Source organism: Odontesthes bonariensis, chromosome 8 (genome assembly GCF_027942865.1).
Source record: "Odontesthes bonariensis isolate fOdoBon6 chromosome 8, fOdoBon6.hap1, whole genome shotgun sequence".
In the NCBI taxonomy this organism is placed as follows: domain Eukaryota; kingdom Metazoa; phylum Chordata; class Actinopteri; order Atheriniformes; family Atherinopsidae; genus Odontesthes; species Odontesthes bonariensis.
The window spans coordinates 20,962,923-20,980,648 of record NC_134513.1 but is presented as its reverse complement, the minus strand read 5'-3'; the positions used below and the strand labels follow the sequence as shown (position 1 = coordinate 20,980,648).

Genomic DNA, 17,726 nt, shown 5'->3' with positions numbered 1-17,726 from the left:
TACTTCTATTGTTGAAGCGTCGACGGGGTTTTCCTCTTCTATTAGTTCTAAACGGAGGTCCGTTCTGTTCTGGGTATGACCCATACGAAGAAGCTGGATATTGTGGTTGTACAGCACCAGGAGGAGTCTGCTGAGACATCTGTTTAATTTTAGCCTTGTTTTGATTTACTTTGTTCCTCATGTGTTTAAGCTGTAATTTTTTGCCACTTGTGCCTGAAGGGAAATTAATTCTGCTTTTTCTTGTTCCCTTTCTTCGATTTCATTATCAATATATTGAGTGACATGGGCCGCCCAAAAGTCATACGTTAAGTTTGTTAATCTAACAAGTTTTCTCAACATATTTTGTCCAGAGGGAAAAAGTGATGCTTCCACCGCTTCCCTAAACTGACGGGTGTCAGTGCATGCATGAATATTACCATTATTTTGAGGCCGGGGGAGATCGTAATTTTCTGATTGGTTATTTTGATTCATCCCCTGACCAAGTCTTTGTCTGTGCAGCAAAGCTGTTAAATCATGCACTAATGGACCAAGACATGTATCTGGTGATTCCAATATAGTACTGGTGGTTAATTGGGAACTGTTTTGCGCTGTTGCATTTAGGTATTCTGCTGCCTGGGCTTGGCAGTCCGAGTCCCCTGGAGAGGGTGCAGTTTGCAGTAAGCCATTTTTAATAACCATTAATTTGCTCCTTACAATAGGGTCAGACGACACGCCTGCAGCAGTGGGCGCGGTTTGAGGCATCTGTTTTTGTATAGCAACCGATATCTTGCGAGCTTTAGCATAAGGGGGAGGAGAATGAGGAAGCGAATCTCTTTTTTCCTTCTCACTCACAGCCCCGGTGGGAGGTGTTTCTTCCACAGGAGTGTGGCTCACTGGAGAAGAAATTTTTTCTGGGTTTTTCTGTTGCAATAGTATAGAGGACTTTTTTTTTTTAATTTTTTTTTTTTTTTAAAAGAAAATTTTAATTCCCCGATAAAACATTCAGTCTGCCAGAAAAACTGAGGCTCTTGTTAATTCCCTCTCTGCTCTGCTTCTCAGGCTCTTAATAACTCCTCCCAATATGTAATCTTATGAACAAGACAAAACAATTGAAACACACCCTAACTCAAAATGGCGTTTGTCACACTTTTGTAAAAACTCAAGAAAGAGAAAGAAATTCAATTTGTCCAGCTGTGGACAGGGATAAATACAAACCAAAAAATACAGAAACGATGCCTAAGCGAAAAACTTTCTTTATCAGGAATGTCAAGAATTACGTCGAATGGCGTAACAAACAATGCCTTAGAGACAGCAAACTCTCCTCTAAGTTTGCGAAACCCTCATTTACTCGACTTATAACAACTCTGCAATTAGCATATCCCCTAAAGAAAACTAATACTTATTACAGTTCAACCATAAAGTGCTCTGGAAAACAAAAAGGAAAGAAAATGTGCACAAGAATGTCAAGTACAGAGCGGTGTACAAGCCGCGGATACCCGCACAAACAGCGACGACCCATCGTGCACGCGCAGCCCCTTGTTCTCCCCTTGTTGAACAGAAACCACTCGAGATCTGCTGGAGCAGTCAAATATCTTCGAGCGGTGAACCCCCCCCCCCCCCCATAGTTGCATGAAAATGAAAAAATCTGACCCTGTTGTCCTTCAAGTATAAATTTATTCAGTACATCCTACTCTATTTCGGGGAAACTGCCACGCAGCCCGGACGTCTTCAATCCTTCGTCCCAACAATCGTCAGGGGAGAAGAGCTTCCGTCCCGGAATTAATCCAATTTTTCTAGTAGACCCCCTCAGTTAGGGAATTATAAACTACTTCGTTACACAATAGTTACTTGTGCACGGAAACCCCAATATTGACAACAAGTTCCCCGAATGGGATATTCATTTATAAAATGAATTTATCTTGTCAATTTGTTCGAATTCACTTGTCAGGACATTTATTCACTTTCCCTGTGTGAGGCTATGTGTTTTTTTTTTTACTGGACGTGTTACCATTCAATGCAAACATCAGACAGTACATTAACACTTGGATTTACCATGATCAAAGGACAACTTAATTCAGACAACTTCATTTAGTTTACCCAATATGCAGAAAGTTCACATTTAGTCATTAAGGGGTGTCCTGCTCACCTTAATTTTGGCGCCTGATTGTCTGAACAAAGTCGTCCCTCTTATCACCTCGAGGCGTCCTCCCTCGCACGGGGGTCGCACGGCACGGTGGTCTTTGAGCTTTCGAACCTTGTGTCACGGCACCATTTGTTAGATTTGGTTCTTTTAGTTGGAAGCTCAAGAATGGACCGGAGTAATTCAAGTGAAAATGAAGTCTTTAATGGATGGCCACAAGTGCAGTATTTCAGCGCTGGTCTTGGTATGACAGAACTCTCGCAGGAATCCGTCAGACAGAGCCATGATTTCCGGGTATCATTTGTATTTATAGCCTCATAGGTTGGACTCACACTCGACCGAGTATGATTGGCCATGAGTAGGTTCAACATGCTTCGTCATATTCTCTGGATCAGCCCAAAACAATGTGTGTGTGTGAATCTGCCCTTGGTTTCCCAGGCTTTCCTAATTGTTTTGTCTTCTACTCCTGGATCACTTTAGGTCATAATGGAAAAGTACTGAGACTTATTTCATTCATAATGTCTAAGAACAAAGCCAATTTTAACAACAGTGTTTTTACTTTATTATAATAGTATAGTGAACATGGTGACTTACTTTAAAATACAGTGAGACTTTTAGTTTTAACTCCAACACTACAGTACTTAGAACTACAATTTACAGCCAAATATTTGGCAGCATGATAGCAGACTGGGTTCACATTTAAATACCATTTTAAGATTAAGATTAGCTTTATTGTCATGCATACACATGAAATTTGTCCTCTGCTTTTAACCCATCCAGGCTGGCACCTGTTGACATGCACAAGCTCACACACTCATAGAGACAGATGCCAACCTGGAGCAGTGGGCAGCTGTTTGCAGCACCCAGGGAGCATGGGGGCACGATGCCTTGCTCAAGGGCACCTTGCCTGTGACAAGGAGGTGTACAGACACCCCTCTAGCTGTCATTTCCAGCAATTTTTTGAGTGGCAAGAGTGGGAATTGAACCTGCCAACCTTCCAGTTATTGGATGACTGACTATAACCACTGAGCCACAATCACCCCCTATTTCATAAACATCTAGATATTTGTACTTGGGCCAAAAATTGCCTGAACAAATGACAGTGATTTCTAGAAATTTGAGTCTCGAACGTTATAGTATTTTAAAATGGAAAATGTTTAGAAACAGTGAAACTACAATTACCTAAAAAAAAAAAAAAAATTGCCATATGTATTTGCTACATGTAATTTCATTTCCCTTTTATAGTTAAAGGTTCCATTGTGTTTCACATGGCATGCTCATTTATATGAACCTTTGTATTTGACTATAAGCATAAGCTTTACCTCAACATTCAGTGAATATCAATTCCCTCCCAAGGTAAGGTGCAGGGTTGGAAATACAAAAGTACGATCTGCAATTGGACCAGTCTCTTACTGATTCTACACAACAATATAAATGTGGAAACGATTTTGAATCAACGATTAACATCAGTCAAACGAAACTATTCTTTCATTCCTTACTTGGGTTTCTTTCAGGTACAACATCACATCTAAAGACACATTCTTCGACAACGCTACAAGGGGCAGAATGGTAAGTATTTTTTTTTTTTTAATTTGACTGTGATTCCTCTGCAGCGTAATTTTGTCCAGGATTTTATTTCCAGTCTCACAATCTTAAATCTTCCACAGGTGTATGAGATTCTGAGACGGACGGTGTGCGTACGAACCTGTCAGACCATAGGTGAGGATACCAAGCAGTGCAAAGGGAAGCCACTTCAGGTGGAATGTACAGAGCCTTGGCCTTGGTCAGTGATTAAAGACCTGACGTTAGATGGACTCATTTTGATCTAAAGTGCTCCATGGAGGCATGAGTCAGGGAGTTTTTCCATCATGTATAATGGTTCTCAAGGCAACTGGTGACCCCATTCTACTCTGCTGGCAAATACTCCTCCTTTTTCCTCTGGTATTGGAGGTCTTGTAATGCTTTATAGTGGATTCGATATGATACAGATCACTTAAGGATAAGGATTGCTTTAGTGAGAATTGAAGAAGCCCCAAGCAAACGGCTTGTTTTCATTTTCTGACATGGATCATTAAGACATTGGGCAACATCTGACACTGGAAGACAAGTTAGCACTGAATTTGTAGCGTAATGCAAGTAAGTTTCCAGTAAGTTTTTGTTTGTAAGGTTTCATTTACCAATTGCTGATCAGCTGGTTTGTGTTGGTCATTATCACCTTCTGCATACATACATTACCCAGATTAGTTTCTTGTTTGTCGTTGGCTCAGCACCCATTTGTTTCAGCCTTATTCCATCCTGTCTCTTCAGTTGTTTTGGGTGTATTTCTCCTAATGATTTGGCCTGCAGCACCTTTAGTTTGAGTCCATAAAAGTAGCTTTTTGTCCACTGGTTTTTTTGGGAATAGTTGTTCTGTAGCAACACCAGAAAGACAGAGTTTCTCATAAATAGCTCATCAACCTCAGATGCCCACTGGGACAATGAGCAATTAAAAGTGAAAGATTACTTCAGAAGTAGTGCCCGCTATGTATCACTGTAAAATTGTTCGATGCATGTTGAGAAAGCAGTGTTATCTGCCTCCTGAAAAAAAAAGAAAGAAAAAAGGATAAATGTGCCTGTATGTGACTAACAAAACCTTCTTGGGGATTTTGATCATTTATTTCAAGGTATCTGGGATTCCACTTATTGTTTACATTTATTAGGCCCTTCAATCCCCAATAGAAATAGCCATCCCAATAGCTGACACCCGTTTGATTTCCAGAGTCCACCATATGTCTGGTTGGCTGGCCCATCACAGCAGATGGTCTCAGCCAGTGGGTACTTATGGAGCTGCAGGGAAAGAAGGAAAGAGAAAAAAATGTAGTTTCAGCCTTCGAACCTCTCTTTTCTTTTTTTTCCTTCATTCTCTGTGTAGAAGTACTGTGAAACACACACACACACACACACACACACACACACACACACACACACACACTGTTGCTTTGGTTCCTCTCCTCTACAAGTGGGTCATACTTCCTGGGTCAGACTGAGATTGAAGCAGGTGCCTCTGGGAATTGCGGTTGTTTCTGGTTGGATGAACGAACATTCATGCACTTGGACATACGAGTGTGTGTCGGTCGTGACATTCATTAATAGCACAGCTAATTACTACTTAGTTCCTTGTCCCCTCTGAGTCACCGATAATTAATAGATCAAGTTGTGTATGGCAGGTCATATCATGTGTCAGTGTCCATCCTGACATTTACTGGGCACACAATTAAGTGGATCCATGAAATTTTTCAAAGAAGGGACACAGCCCTTAATCAGGTCCGTGTCTGGCTGCCACTGAATAACTGAATTTCAGAAAACAAGATGCAGGATGCAAGCGTGAATACTGCTGCCCAGCTACTGCTGCAAGAAGTGGCAAATTGTGTGTAATACAACAACTATTGTCTTTATGACCATGCTTAAAGGATAAGACCGTTTTTTTGACATTGGGCCCTTGATTTCACATTATAACATGATGTTCTACTCACCCCTGCTTGTTGTTGAACATTTGGAGCTGTTCCGAAGATATTCGCGAGGCGTCTGGCTGCTCTCTTGAGATATTCGGCCATGAAACGGTTTCCTATGGGCAAGCTTATACAGGCACAAACTATGCTGTTTATAATTTATTCATTACTGTACATTAGCACTGATAACGTGGAGGTGTGTCGCTTACTTAAAAAAATCCGGGTTACTGTAATTTTGATTTTTTTGTCGTAAAGTGGGTACTGACGTCCTCGTCGTGCTACTACCACAGACAGCCCACAGACCTGCTGCCTATTTATTCATTCGGCTAAAATTCTAAATTAGTAACCCGGATTTTTTTAAGTAAGCGACGCACCTCCACGTTATCAGTGCTAGTGTACAGTAATTAATAAATTATAAACAGCATAGTTTGTGCCTGTATGAGCTTGCCCATAGGAAACCGTTTCATGGCCGAATATCTCAAGAGAGCAGCCAGACGCCTCGCGAATATCTTCGGAACAGCTCCAAATGACCAACAACAAGCAGGGGTGAGTAGAACATCATGCTATAATGTGAAATCAAGGGCCCAATGTCAAAAAACCGGTCTTATCCTTTAAATGTACAACCCCATATCAGAAAAATATGGAATATTGATCAAGCAATGATTCTTAGTTTGATTCCACTGCAGACATTATGGACCCCAAATATTTCATGCTTTGTCTCGTCAACTTGGTTTGATTTGTTGATATACATCTATTTTTGCATTTCAGGCTGTAACGCGCTCCATAAAAAGTTGGACATGTGAAGCTTTAACCACTTTGTAATGTTTGTATTCCTTCTCGCGACACTTGGAAGTCATTCCGGCATAGAGAATAACAAGAAATTAAATGTCTCAAGTGCTATTTTGTTCTGTTCTTCCTGCAAACGTGTCGAAACAATACAGGTTCATCGTTCTCACAGTTTTCATTTCAGACTTCCCCACACATTCCATTTTGGGAACAGGTGGATATTGTAGGCAGTCCAGCTTAGTACCTATGCCCTCTTTTTTTTCTCAGCCACACCTTTGTAATACATGCAGAATTTAGTTTTTAGTTAGGGATTGTCTCGCTGAAAAATGTAAGCACATCCCTGGAAAAGATGTGGTCTTGAAGGCAGCAGATAAAACTTTTCTGCAATAATGCTGCCATCACAGATGTGCCAATCAGCTTTTCCAAGAGCACTGACATCCCATCATAGAGCCTGGTTTTCAGACTTGTTGCTGATAACAGTGTGGGTGCTCCTTTTGGTCCTTGAAACGTAGCACACGTTTCTACATTTCCTTCAAAGCAGATCTGGAATACTAATTGGTTTGACCATAACACATGTTTCCACCATGTGATGGTCCATCGCAGATGCCTCAAAAAACATTCATGATCCTTTCTTTATTGTTATTATTATTATTATTATTAGTAGTAGTAGTAGTAATAGTGTTAGTAGTTGTAAAAGCAGTGGTAGTAATAGTAGTATTACATTATAACTATAGCTAAATTACCCCCTTCTCATTTTTTTTGTAATGTGTTGCAAGCCTGAAATGCCAGTTGATGAGTTGATGTATTTTAACAATGAAGCTGACCAGACAAAACGCCAAATATCCTAGACTCATACAATCTGCAATCAAATGAAAAGTTAAGTAAAAGTAAAAATCACTGCATTCTTTTTTAAGAGCATATTCCATACCCACACTCCTAGGGTCAATTTAGAGTCACCAATTAACCTAACACGCATGATTTTGGGCGGTGGGAGAAAGCCGCTGTACCTGGAGAGAACCCATGCTTACACAAGGAGAACATGCAAACTCAACGCAGAAAAGCCCCAGGCGACGGTGCTAACCACTGTACAGCCATATTCCATTCCCTCTTTACTTATTTCTGATATGTTTTTGTTAAAAAAATAAAGTAAAGATGCTCTTCTACGCTGGATAGCTTTTCATTAAAAAAAAAAAAAAAGTGTTTGCAGTTCTGCAAAATCTACGCCACATCACATCCTGCCTCCCACCCACCTTTGACCCACTTCAGTTTGCATACAGAGCGAACAGATCGACAGAGGATGCTATCTGCACAGTGCTCCACTCCACCATCTCTCATCTGGAACAACAGGGACGCTATGCCAGACTGCTCTTTGTTGACTTTAGCTCTGCCTTTAACACCATACTCCCGGACAGACTGGCAGAAAAACTGCTGGACATCGGACTCCCAGCCACCACCTGCTGCTGGATTACAGACTTCCTCTCCAACCGGGTACAGAGAGTCAGAGTTGGGCCCCATCTCTCAACAGCCCTCAGCCTCAACATCGGCTCCCCACAGGGCTGTGTGCTGAGCCCTCTGCTCTTTACTCTGTACACCCATGACTGTGTCAGCACCCACCCAGACAACATCATTGCCAAATTTGCAGACGACACCACCTTAGTGGGACTAATCTCGGGTGGGGACGAGACTGCCTACAGGGAGGGGGTCCAGAGGCTGGTGGGATGGTGTGCTGACAACAACCTGGTCCTCAACACCTCAAAAACAAAGGAGATGATTGTGGACTACAGAAGGAGGAAGACTGACCTGCAGCCCATCCACATACACGGGGAGTCTGTGGAGAGGGTGCACAGCTTCAAGTTCCTGGGTGTGCACATGGACACAGACCTCAGATGGAGCTCCAACACCTCGGCGGTTGTGAAGAAAGCCCAACAGCGGCTCCACTTCCTGAGGATCCTCAAGAGGACCAACTTAAAGAGGGAGCTGCTGACTGTCTTCTACCGCTGCTCCATCGAGAGTGTGCTGACCTACTGTCTATGTGTGTGGTTTTCCAGCTGCACCATGGCACAAAGGAAGACACTGCAGAGGGTCATTAACACGGCCCAGAAAATCATCGGCCACCCCCTTCCCTCCCTACAGGACCTCCACAGCACCCGTTGCCTGAGAAAGGCACGCAGCATCCTGAAAGACAGGTCCCACCCAGGCCATCGGGTGTTCCAGCTACTGCCCTCTGGCAGACGTTTCAGGATGCTCAAAACACGCACTAACAGACTCAGAGATGGCTTCTACAACAGGGCCATAGCTCTGTTAAATGAAAACACATGACACAATCTTCCACAACATCTCTCATGTGCAATAACAGTTGGAATAAGCTCTGGAAATACATGTGCAATATACGGAAAGTGAAATATTCTCTCTCTCATACTGACGCATATGTATCTGTTTACGGTCACTTTTGTGTAAATTAGTATAGTGTCCTTTTTTGTGTGTTTGTCTATTTGATAAGTTACATGTCTTGTTTATTTATTATTTATTCCTTGGCACTGAGGTGAGAGTTTGTAACTTAATTTCGTTGTCTAATGTATATTTTTTATACTATTGGTGCAATGACAATAAACTGAACTGAAACTAACTTTACCAACTCCTGGAATTTCTGGTTTAAAACTTCCCTTTTTTCTGAAGCACTTTCACAATAAGAAAAAAGACCTCTCACATTGTCGAGCTTTCCGTACAAATAAAGATTGATATATTGTGCATTCTCTGCAGAGGATACAGTATGTGATCGATGATAGTGGATTGGCATGAATGACGGTCAAATGCTCTCATGGGGTTGCATTATGTCTGCTGTTTTTCTGTCTTTTCCAGGCATCAGCACGTTGATAGCTAAAGGCGTGTATGACGCAGCCTTCCCTCTTCATGATGTAAGTGTGAGGTTTGAAAGTCCCATGAGATGTCAACTGATTTCAATGTGACATGGGATAATTCAATTCTGAGTGAGTGGAAACTTGCTTGGAATAGGTTTTAGAGTCAGTCAACTTTGCATTATTTAGTTTAGTTATTTTTTTTTGTGTTTTGTAAGACTTTGTGTGGGACAATGTGCTCGTTGCTGTTGTGTGACTTGTACCTTGAGTGTCTTAACTGTATTGCAGGTATATTGGCACATTTACTGCCAAGTTTTTTCCCCCCAGTTTATTCAAATGATACGTGTCTTTTGGAAGGAGTTCAGTTTGATGTTCATGTTTTTGTGTACGTGCCAGCCTCATGTTTTTCAACCTCTCCTCTCGCTGCGTAGGGTGACTATAAGGTCATCGGACACCTTGAGGAGCGGAACGACAGACAGGTGCACCGACTCATCTTTCATTTATCTTCCTCTCTTTCTCTTTAGCCTAATCATGTGTTTCCCACACCTCCTCATCCTCCTTCTCTCTATCTGCTGGTCTAATGAAAAATATACTAAACTTCAATGCGACAGACATGTGTGCACCGGTAGTATACGAAATTGGCTTGGTGTGTGATTTCGTGTTCATTGCAGCTTTTTTTCTGATTCGGAGTCGTTACCATTGTTTTGCTGTAACAGACACTTGAACTTGAAGCTGAAAAGCAAGGGGACATCCATTTTTCTGAACAACGACGGCTTTTGTCTCCTATGTTTTTTCCCCCTTTCTCTAAGACTCTTCTGTCTGCCCATCTGTCTAGCACAGGCACAGATTGGGGTTTAAGTTCAGTAAACATTTATCAAAAGGCTGAGCTTCTCTGAGGGCAGGAAAAAAAGAAAGAAAAAAAACATTTTATCAGTGTGCAGGTTAGCAGACTGGTCATAAGTATGGAAGCCCATTTTCGCCACTAAATAAAAATACATTTAAAAATACCATCTCATTATTATGAGAAACTAAGTCAAAATTATGAGATAGTATCTCATAGGGGTGCACTTGGACCATAAACTGGACTGGACGAAAAACACAAACGCCCTTTACAGGAAGGGCCAGAGCCGTCTCTATTTTCTGAGGCGGCTTAGGTCCTTCAGCATCTGTCGGACAATGCTGCGGATGTTCTATGAGTCTGTGGTGGCCAGTGCCATCCTCTACGCTGTTGCATGCTGGGGCAGCAGACTGAAGGTGAAGGACGCCAACAGACTGAACAAACTCATCCGCAAAGCCAGCCACGTTGTCGGAGAGGAGCTGGACTCTCTGACAGCAGTGTCAGACGGAAGGATGCTGTCCAGGATCAAATCTATGCTGGACAGTCCTGCACATCCTCTTCATAATGTGTTGGTCAGCCACAGAAGCACCTTCAGCCAGAGACTGATTGCACCACGCTGCACCACAGAGCGCCACAGGAAGTCATTCCTGCCTGTGGCCATCAAACTGTATAATTCCAGTCTCTGACATCACTTCACCATGTGCAATAACCCGGTCATAACAATATAATTAGCCACTGAGTAGCATTGTAAATACTGTTTATTGTTTATTCTATTTTTGTACATATCGATATTTTTATTCTTATTTTATTTTTATTTTATTTTTTTCCCCATCTTATTCTTATTAATCTTTATTTTCCTGTAAATAAGAGCACTACAACAAAAGAATTTCCCGCAAGGGATTAATAAAGTTATTCTGATTCTGATTCTGATTCGTAATTATGAATTACTAAATCGAAATTATGACAGTATCAAAATTATGAGATACTATCTCATAATTTCGATTTAGTATCTCATAATTTCGACTTAGTTTCTCATAATTATGAGATAGTATTTCTAAATTTATTTTTATTAAGTGGTGGAAACGGGCTTCCATGCATAAGTGATGGTTGCTGTTACTGAAAAACTATGATCAAAATATAAATGAAAAGTATAGATAAAGATTACCTATCTGTATCCCTTTACTCACATTCATGCAGTCATGATCTAATGGGCTGCACCTTGTTTCATCAGGCTGTCTTCCTCTTCTCTTACTGTGCTTACTTGTTCTGGATAAAGTAACTTACACTGCAGCTCTATGGCTTTGTCCACCGAGGTTTAATCCGACCAATCAGAGTCTTTCTGCCCCCAGATCAGCTGTGCCTCCGAGAATCATTTTCAACTTACAACAGGACAACATACACCCACACTGACACTGAATCTTTTTCTCTATCCATGTGCTGTCAGGTTCTGTACGAAGAGTGGGCCAGATACTCAGCCTTCTACAAGTTCCAGCCCATTGATCTCGTAAGGTAATGTGACTAAAATGAACAAAACATAGCTCTATTAGAATTAGTTGTAGGGTGTCTTTCATGATTAATGTGATCACATGCCTAGCTTTCATTAATTACATCCAATTCCTGTATCATCCATGTGACTGATTCCTTTCTAGCCCAGCTAACATGTAAGAGTGAGGAAATCCCCAATCCCTGATGTGAGACTTCGGTAGTTTTTAAGTTTCTTTGGTAGAGTGGATCTTCTACTAATTTGAAGAATGGCATTTTGATTCCTGGCCGCTCCTCCTGTCCACATGCAATCGTATCCCTGCAAACATTCAGTATGTTTACATATATCGTTAAAGGTAGGGTAGGAGATCCTGGATTTTGAGTCCAGAAAAGCTGCATTTTGAAAATACACAGGTCAAAAGTCCCAACCCTTTTCTTCACTTTTCCCCCGAAGGCACGCCTCTAGAGTACATGAACGCGCACGAGCACGAAGGTGCACGAGCGCTGTTCTGACAGCAAGCATCGATCGTTGCCGTATTTAGTATTTTGTATATGATAACTATACGTTTAATAATGCTAGGTGCTAGCCAAGCTGGCTCTAGTTTAGCTTCCTGCCAAGCTTCTGGACGCGTAATTCGTTCACGGAGCAGGGTATGCGCACAGGGGGAAGGAGGGGGAGGGAGGAGCAGATTGCAGTTTGACAGACGGCATCAAAATCCAATCATTGTGAACGGACCGTTCACAATGATTGGATACTGTTTTTCCTAGATTGTACGTTCTAGAGGCCACTAAAACTTTTCATATTTGTGTCAAAACTTTTAATTAATTGGTTGCAATGGGGGTGTGAAGAGTATTTCAAGCAATATGTAAAAAAATGTTCCAGAAAAAGATCCCCTACCCTACCTTTAAGTATGTCTTAAATGGTGTATATTGACATGGCCATATAATTTGACAACTATCATTATCCCAGCATACAAGCAAATGAGGAAAATCGATTTATTGAGTATGTACTACTAATGTACAACTGCACTACGATATGTGATGATATGCCCCCTTTCAGGTTGTTAGCATTAGACTTTTTGTTGACCTATTATATCATGGACCAAAACAACTTACTAATAGTTTAGCTGGTGGCAAACTGGTAGCATGCCAAGAAAATTGGACAGCTTTACAGACCTGCATATTGTGTACATGCTGTACACTTTTTTTTTGTGATTACAAATGAGATGCACTCTATCCCTTGTGGTTATTCTGTGTTGTGACCAGCTTCTTCTTTTGTATACCAACTGCTTCTGTTACTTACAGAAAGAGTTTTTTTTTTTATCATTATTTGTTGGAAATGTACTAGCTGTACCCTGGTCCGCCAGGTTGGATGTTGGCGAATCCATAAGTGATCAGGACGCAACTTGTGAACTTGATGTCCTGTAAAAATTCTCCATCCTGAACAGCAAAAAACTTGACTACTTTATACGGTCGCAAAATTATTCTAGCTTCGTGGAGATCAAATGATCTCGCTGGCAACTATATGCAAGCTAGCATTCTAGCTTACTTTTATTTTATTAGACAGGAAAAGATCAGCTTCAGCGTGCATCGTTGTCTTCTTTGTCTCTGTGTGGCCCTGTGATGGACTGGCGACCGGTCCAGGGTGTACCCTGCCTCTCGCCCAATGACAGTTGAGATAGGCTCCAGCCCCCCTGCCACCTTAAAGTCGATTAAGTGGGTATAGAAAATGGATGGATGGATGGATGGAAGATCAGGTTCTGTCTTTTAAAATGACAAGTGAAGAGTACCTCTTGTATTGTTCCTCTGAGAATGAAGTCCACTGTGAAAATGAGACTTATTTCAATCGTGATTTCTGTTGGTAACTCAATTTTTTACTTCTGTTATGATGCATAACCATGGCAGTGGGAAAACTTGCATGTTGGAACATCTGATTGAGCTTTCCAAAACCTAAGTAATGCCTGGAATTAGACCGCAAATCCAGACTGGCCAAAATAAGATATTGTATAAGCAGAGCAGGAACAAAATGAAGAGAATGGAGGATGAAGGTTTAAACTATTTCTTCCTTTGATCATCATGGGGAGTGTTAGATCGCAGGCAGATAAAATGGACAATCTTGGACGGCTGACAATGATAACAACAGATGGTGTAATCCTGAACATGCCACTGAGAAAGAGTGTCTCTGCACCCCAGATATTGAACTGTTGGCTGTGAGTTTCTGTCCATGATGTCTATTGAGAGAGTTCACCTGTGTTACCTGTGTGTGACATCATCAGCTAAGTTGTTGGGCAAGCTACAGAAACAACGGTTTATACTGTATCAATATAATTTCCCTCAGGGTTTCTTGAGTTCGCTTGAGATGGTATTTGCCTTTCTTTCTTTTTTTAAACAATTGTGGCACTCGACGAGATGGAAACACCTCATGCGTATCAGTTCAGACATACCAAAGATAGTACTCATATGACTGGTCGCATAATCAAATCTACTGCCTCTGCTTCTGGAGAATATGCAGTGTAGCCAGGCTGTTGAAAATAATTCCTGAAGACTTCTCCTCATTTTTCTTTCCTGCGTGCCCATAAATAGTGTTTTTGTTTGTCTTTTTCCTTAAAGCTTTGTGTCCAGTAATAAACAGAGACTGCGCCTCTTTTTATTGCAGCTATGTACAACACAGCGTACACAACCACCTTCTGAGAGAATTATACAGCCTAATTTATTCACCTCAAACCAGTTGATGGAACTTAGCGCATGTTTTCTGTGAAAATACAAGAGTTTGCTTCAATTTTGCTAATAACTAATAACTCCACTATGACATCAGCGTTGCATTGGTGCTAGTTTATGGACTGCCTCCCTCGAGCACTACAAATGAATATAGCTATTTATTTATTCCTGCTTTCTCTCATGGATGTCCACAAGGTTTGTTTTTAGTTGACACAACTGCTTCCGCTACTGAATAACAACCGCTAGCAACATACAGCACCCTATAAGACTACCCTCTGTCAGGAAACCAGTTAATGGAGACATGTTTAATTACTATTTCCTTTTTGCAGCCTCAGATAGCTTCACATTTATTTTGCAGGTGAATGGAGAGCTGGGTTATGTGTACTGACTGCTTTTCGTTAGACAAAAAACCCCAAAATGAACTTAGATCTGTCAGAGCCTGAATGTGTACACAAATAATTTTATAAAAAGTATCGTAGAGGCTCAGCGTGATAAATTAAAGCAATGAATATTGTATTAACTTTCTTCTTACTTTATACCTAACACAGTGCACAAAACAGATGTGGGTTGATTCTTCGATCTACGTTGTGTGACCATAATTTGTCACTGTCACATCCTAATGCCTGACCTGCTCCCCACAGGAAGTACTTTGGCGAGAAAATTGGCCTCTACTTTGCATGGCTTGGCGTTTACACTCAGCTGCTCATACCGGCCTCCATAGTGGGCATCATTGTGTTCTGCTACGGGGTGGCGACAGTGGATACTAATATACCAAGGTATACACAACAGAAAACGACACTCAAAATGTGCTACTGTAGATTTATTTGTGGAAGACATTCATTTTAAAATCCCACCGTTCAGATTAGATAAAACATGGATATGGATTGGACACAGAGAGTCTCCATGAATTACTCACCAGAATGCAGAAAATTAGGGTTTCTTTCCACCTCCATTTTGGTGTACACATGCTCATACACCACACGCACACGCACACCCACGCACACGCACGCCCACATACACACACTAGACAGGGATTGCCCAGATACCTGCTGTAGCTGGCTCTAGTCACGGTTGTGTGGGAGGTACACAGAAGGTACCGCTGGCAGCGTGTGTGTGAGTGTCATGAACTCAGCCTACACTGACTATGAATAGGGTCAAAGTACAAAAGCTTGCATAATAGTTATGTGTTGAGTTCCATTCATTCCTTATGATTAAATGTAACGTGAGCATCACTGAGCCTTTTTGCTGAGAAATCCCAACCTTGCAAAGCTGCATGTCATGTACAATTAATATCGGTAACATCTAACGCCCTGTGACTTAAGTTTTTCTTGTCTCCCCTCCTCAGTCTGGAGATGTGCGATGAACATCTCAATTTCACCATGTGTCCTCTGTGTGATGGGGCCTGCGACTTCTGGCATCTCAGCACTGCTTGCAGCACCGCCAGAGCTTCACACCTCTTCGATAACCCTGCCACTGTCTTCTTTGCCATATTCATGTCTCTGTGGGGTGAGGTTCTTTGTTTGCAGTGTGTGTTTATAAGTGAGAGGGACTGAACAGGTGGGCTGAATGGGAAGCTGGTTGTTAATATCATATGACCTCCCTCAACAAATGCTTAGAGCAACATGCTAAAACAACACAGCATTAAAAGTTAACATACTCAGAAAATACACTGATTATTTAAACTCAAACATGTATGTATAGAATTGATAAACATTCTATTAATCCATAAGATACGACTCAAAATAATGATCAAGAAGGTCAGATATGTTCTGAGATGCCCCTTCGACCCATAGTAGGTGGTGGGAAACAGGAGGATGCTAGCCAAGCTACTCTATTGTCACTGCTGGACAATGTCTCTCAATCCATGCATGATACCGTAACAGCAACATACAACTCCTTCAGTGAGAGGCTGCTGCACCCTAAATGTAGGAAGGAGTGATATGACCAAATAATGGTGTTCACTCTAGGATGCTATGTTTTATGAAATTTTTCTGTTGTCTTCTGAAACCAAATAGTCTATTTAAGATATTTGTAGAAAACATAGAAGAAAAAAAAAAGAACAGCATTTTTGGTATAAACGGGTATACACCTGTTTCCAAGAAAAGATGAATTCCTGGTTAGAAGTTAAATAGAAACCTAATGTTATCATTTGCATATCATATGTTTTTTTCTTTTTTAAATATACACCATTTTTAAATTTGACCGCAGCAAAGCAGATAGATAGATGCCTGTTCACAACTATGTTGCATCAGTTCACCTGTTCATTATTTGACCCAATCAGACCACCAGGTGGGACTCCAGAGCAGCTGTATATCATTTTAACGGGTCGATCCAAAATGTAGAGCACTTTAACCTGCTTGTAGAATTCTCTACCTTATAAAAACTGGGGGAATACTGACTCTGGTATTATGCCTCTCTTTGTGGGAAACTTTTCAGTTGGAGAACATAGTCTGTTTGGTGGAGGAAAATGTTGAAGCTCATTTGCTCCTAACTGCATGGCTGTGAACGCAGCAGTTTGGATAACAACATAGCGTGTGATTGCATTGTCTGGTTAGAAAGCCATTACATCTCTATTTCTTCACATATATTCACAACTGAAACAGTTATTTTGTTCTGATGTAACATATTTAAACATTGTCAGTTGATTTGACTAGATTTCTTATAGTGCTGGGCGGTATACCGGTTCACACCGAATACCGGTTTATAATTTCGTTATGATATGAATTTTTAATATACCGCCATACCGGTGTATTTGATTACACAACGGGGGGAACGCTGCGTCGTGCGACATTGTTTGAGACGGGACCGTTTTCAGTGTTGCTCTTCTAAACACGCATGTTTACTGTCTATGGGTGCGAGGTGGTAATAAGCACTTGCATTACGCGAAGGGGAAGGTGGATAGCAGTGTTTCCCACACATAGACTAATTTGTGGCGGTGCGCCACAGATTAAACACCGGCCGCCACATATTGCGTTTCGTTATTATTATTATTTTTAATGCTATTTAAAAAATACTCGTATTCGTTAAGCTGCATTTCCTTTCCCTGCTCTCCCTCCATCTCTCTGTCAGTCACGCATCTCTCTCACATAGCCTACACACACACACACAGCCCCTCCCCTCCGTGCACATCGCGTGTGTCTCCATCAGCGAGATCATCCCTGGAAGCGTGGAAGCATTGCTAGCTTCAGCGTCGCGTTAGATTAGCTCCCATTAAAAAGTCCTATAAAAATATTTCATATTTTTAATACAATGTTGTCCCGACCCAACCCGAACCATAGCAAACAAGCGATCACGCCTTCTTTATAAAGTTAACTAGTCGCAAGTTTGCCGTAAAAAAAATTTAAATATAAAATGAAGTTGGGTTGTCGAGGTCTAAACACTAGCAGCTGTGAATCAAATAAAGTAGGTTTTTTAAACTCTTACACTGAATGTTTGCTGCT

General features: G+C 41.3%; 1 protein-coding gene across 1 annotated transcript in view; it reads left to right on the top strand.

Annotated features, from left to right (window-relative positions):
- ano2b (anoctamin 2b) overlaps nt 1–17,726 on the top strand; it is a 99,613-nt gene that overhangs the window by 29,960 nt on the left and 51,927 nt on the right. Inside the window, exons 5-11 of the mRNA XM_075472622.1 lie at nt 3,634–3,688; nt 3,787–3,838; nt 9,253–9,308; nt 9,680–9,727; nt 11,531–11,595; nt 14,928–15,062; nt 15,632–15,792. Of these exons, the coding sequence (XP_075328737.1) occupies nt 3,634–3,688; nt 3,787–3,838; nt 9,253–9,308; nt 9,680–9,727; nt 11,531–11,595; nt 14,928–15,062; nt 15,632–15,792 (572 nt within the window). The remainder of the gene's footprint in view (nt 1–3,633; nt 3,689–3,786; nt 3,839–9,252; nt 9,309–9,679; nt 9,728–11,530; nt 11,596–14,927; nt 15,063–15,631; nt 15,793–17,726) is intronic.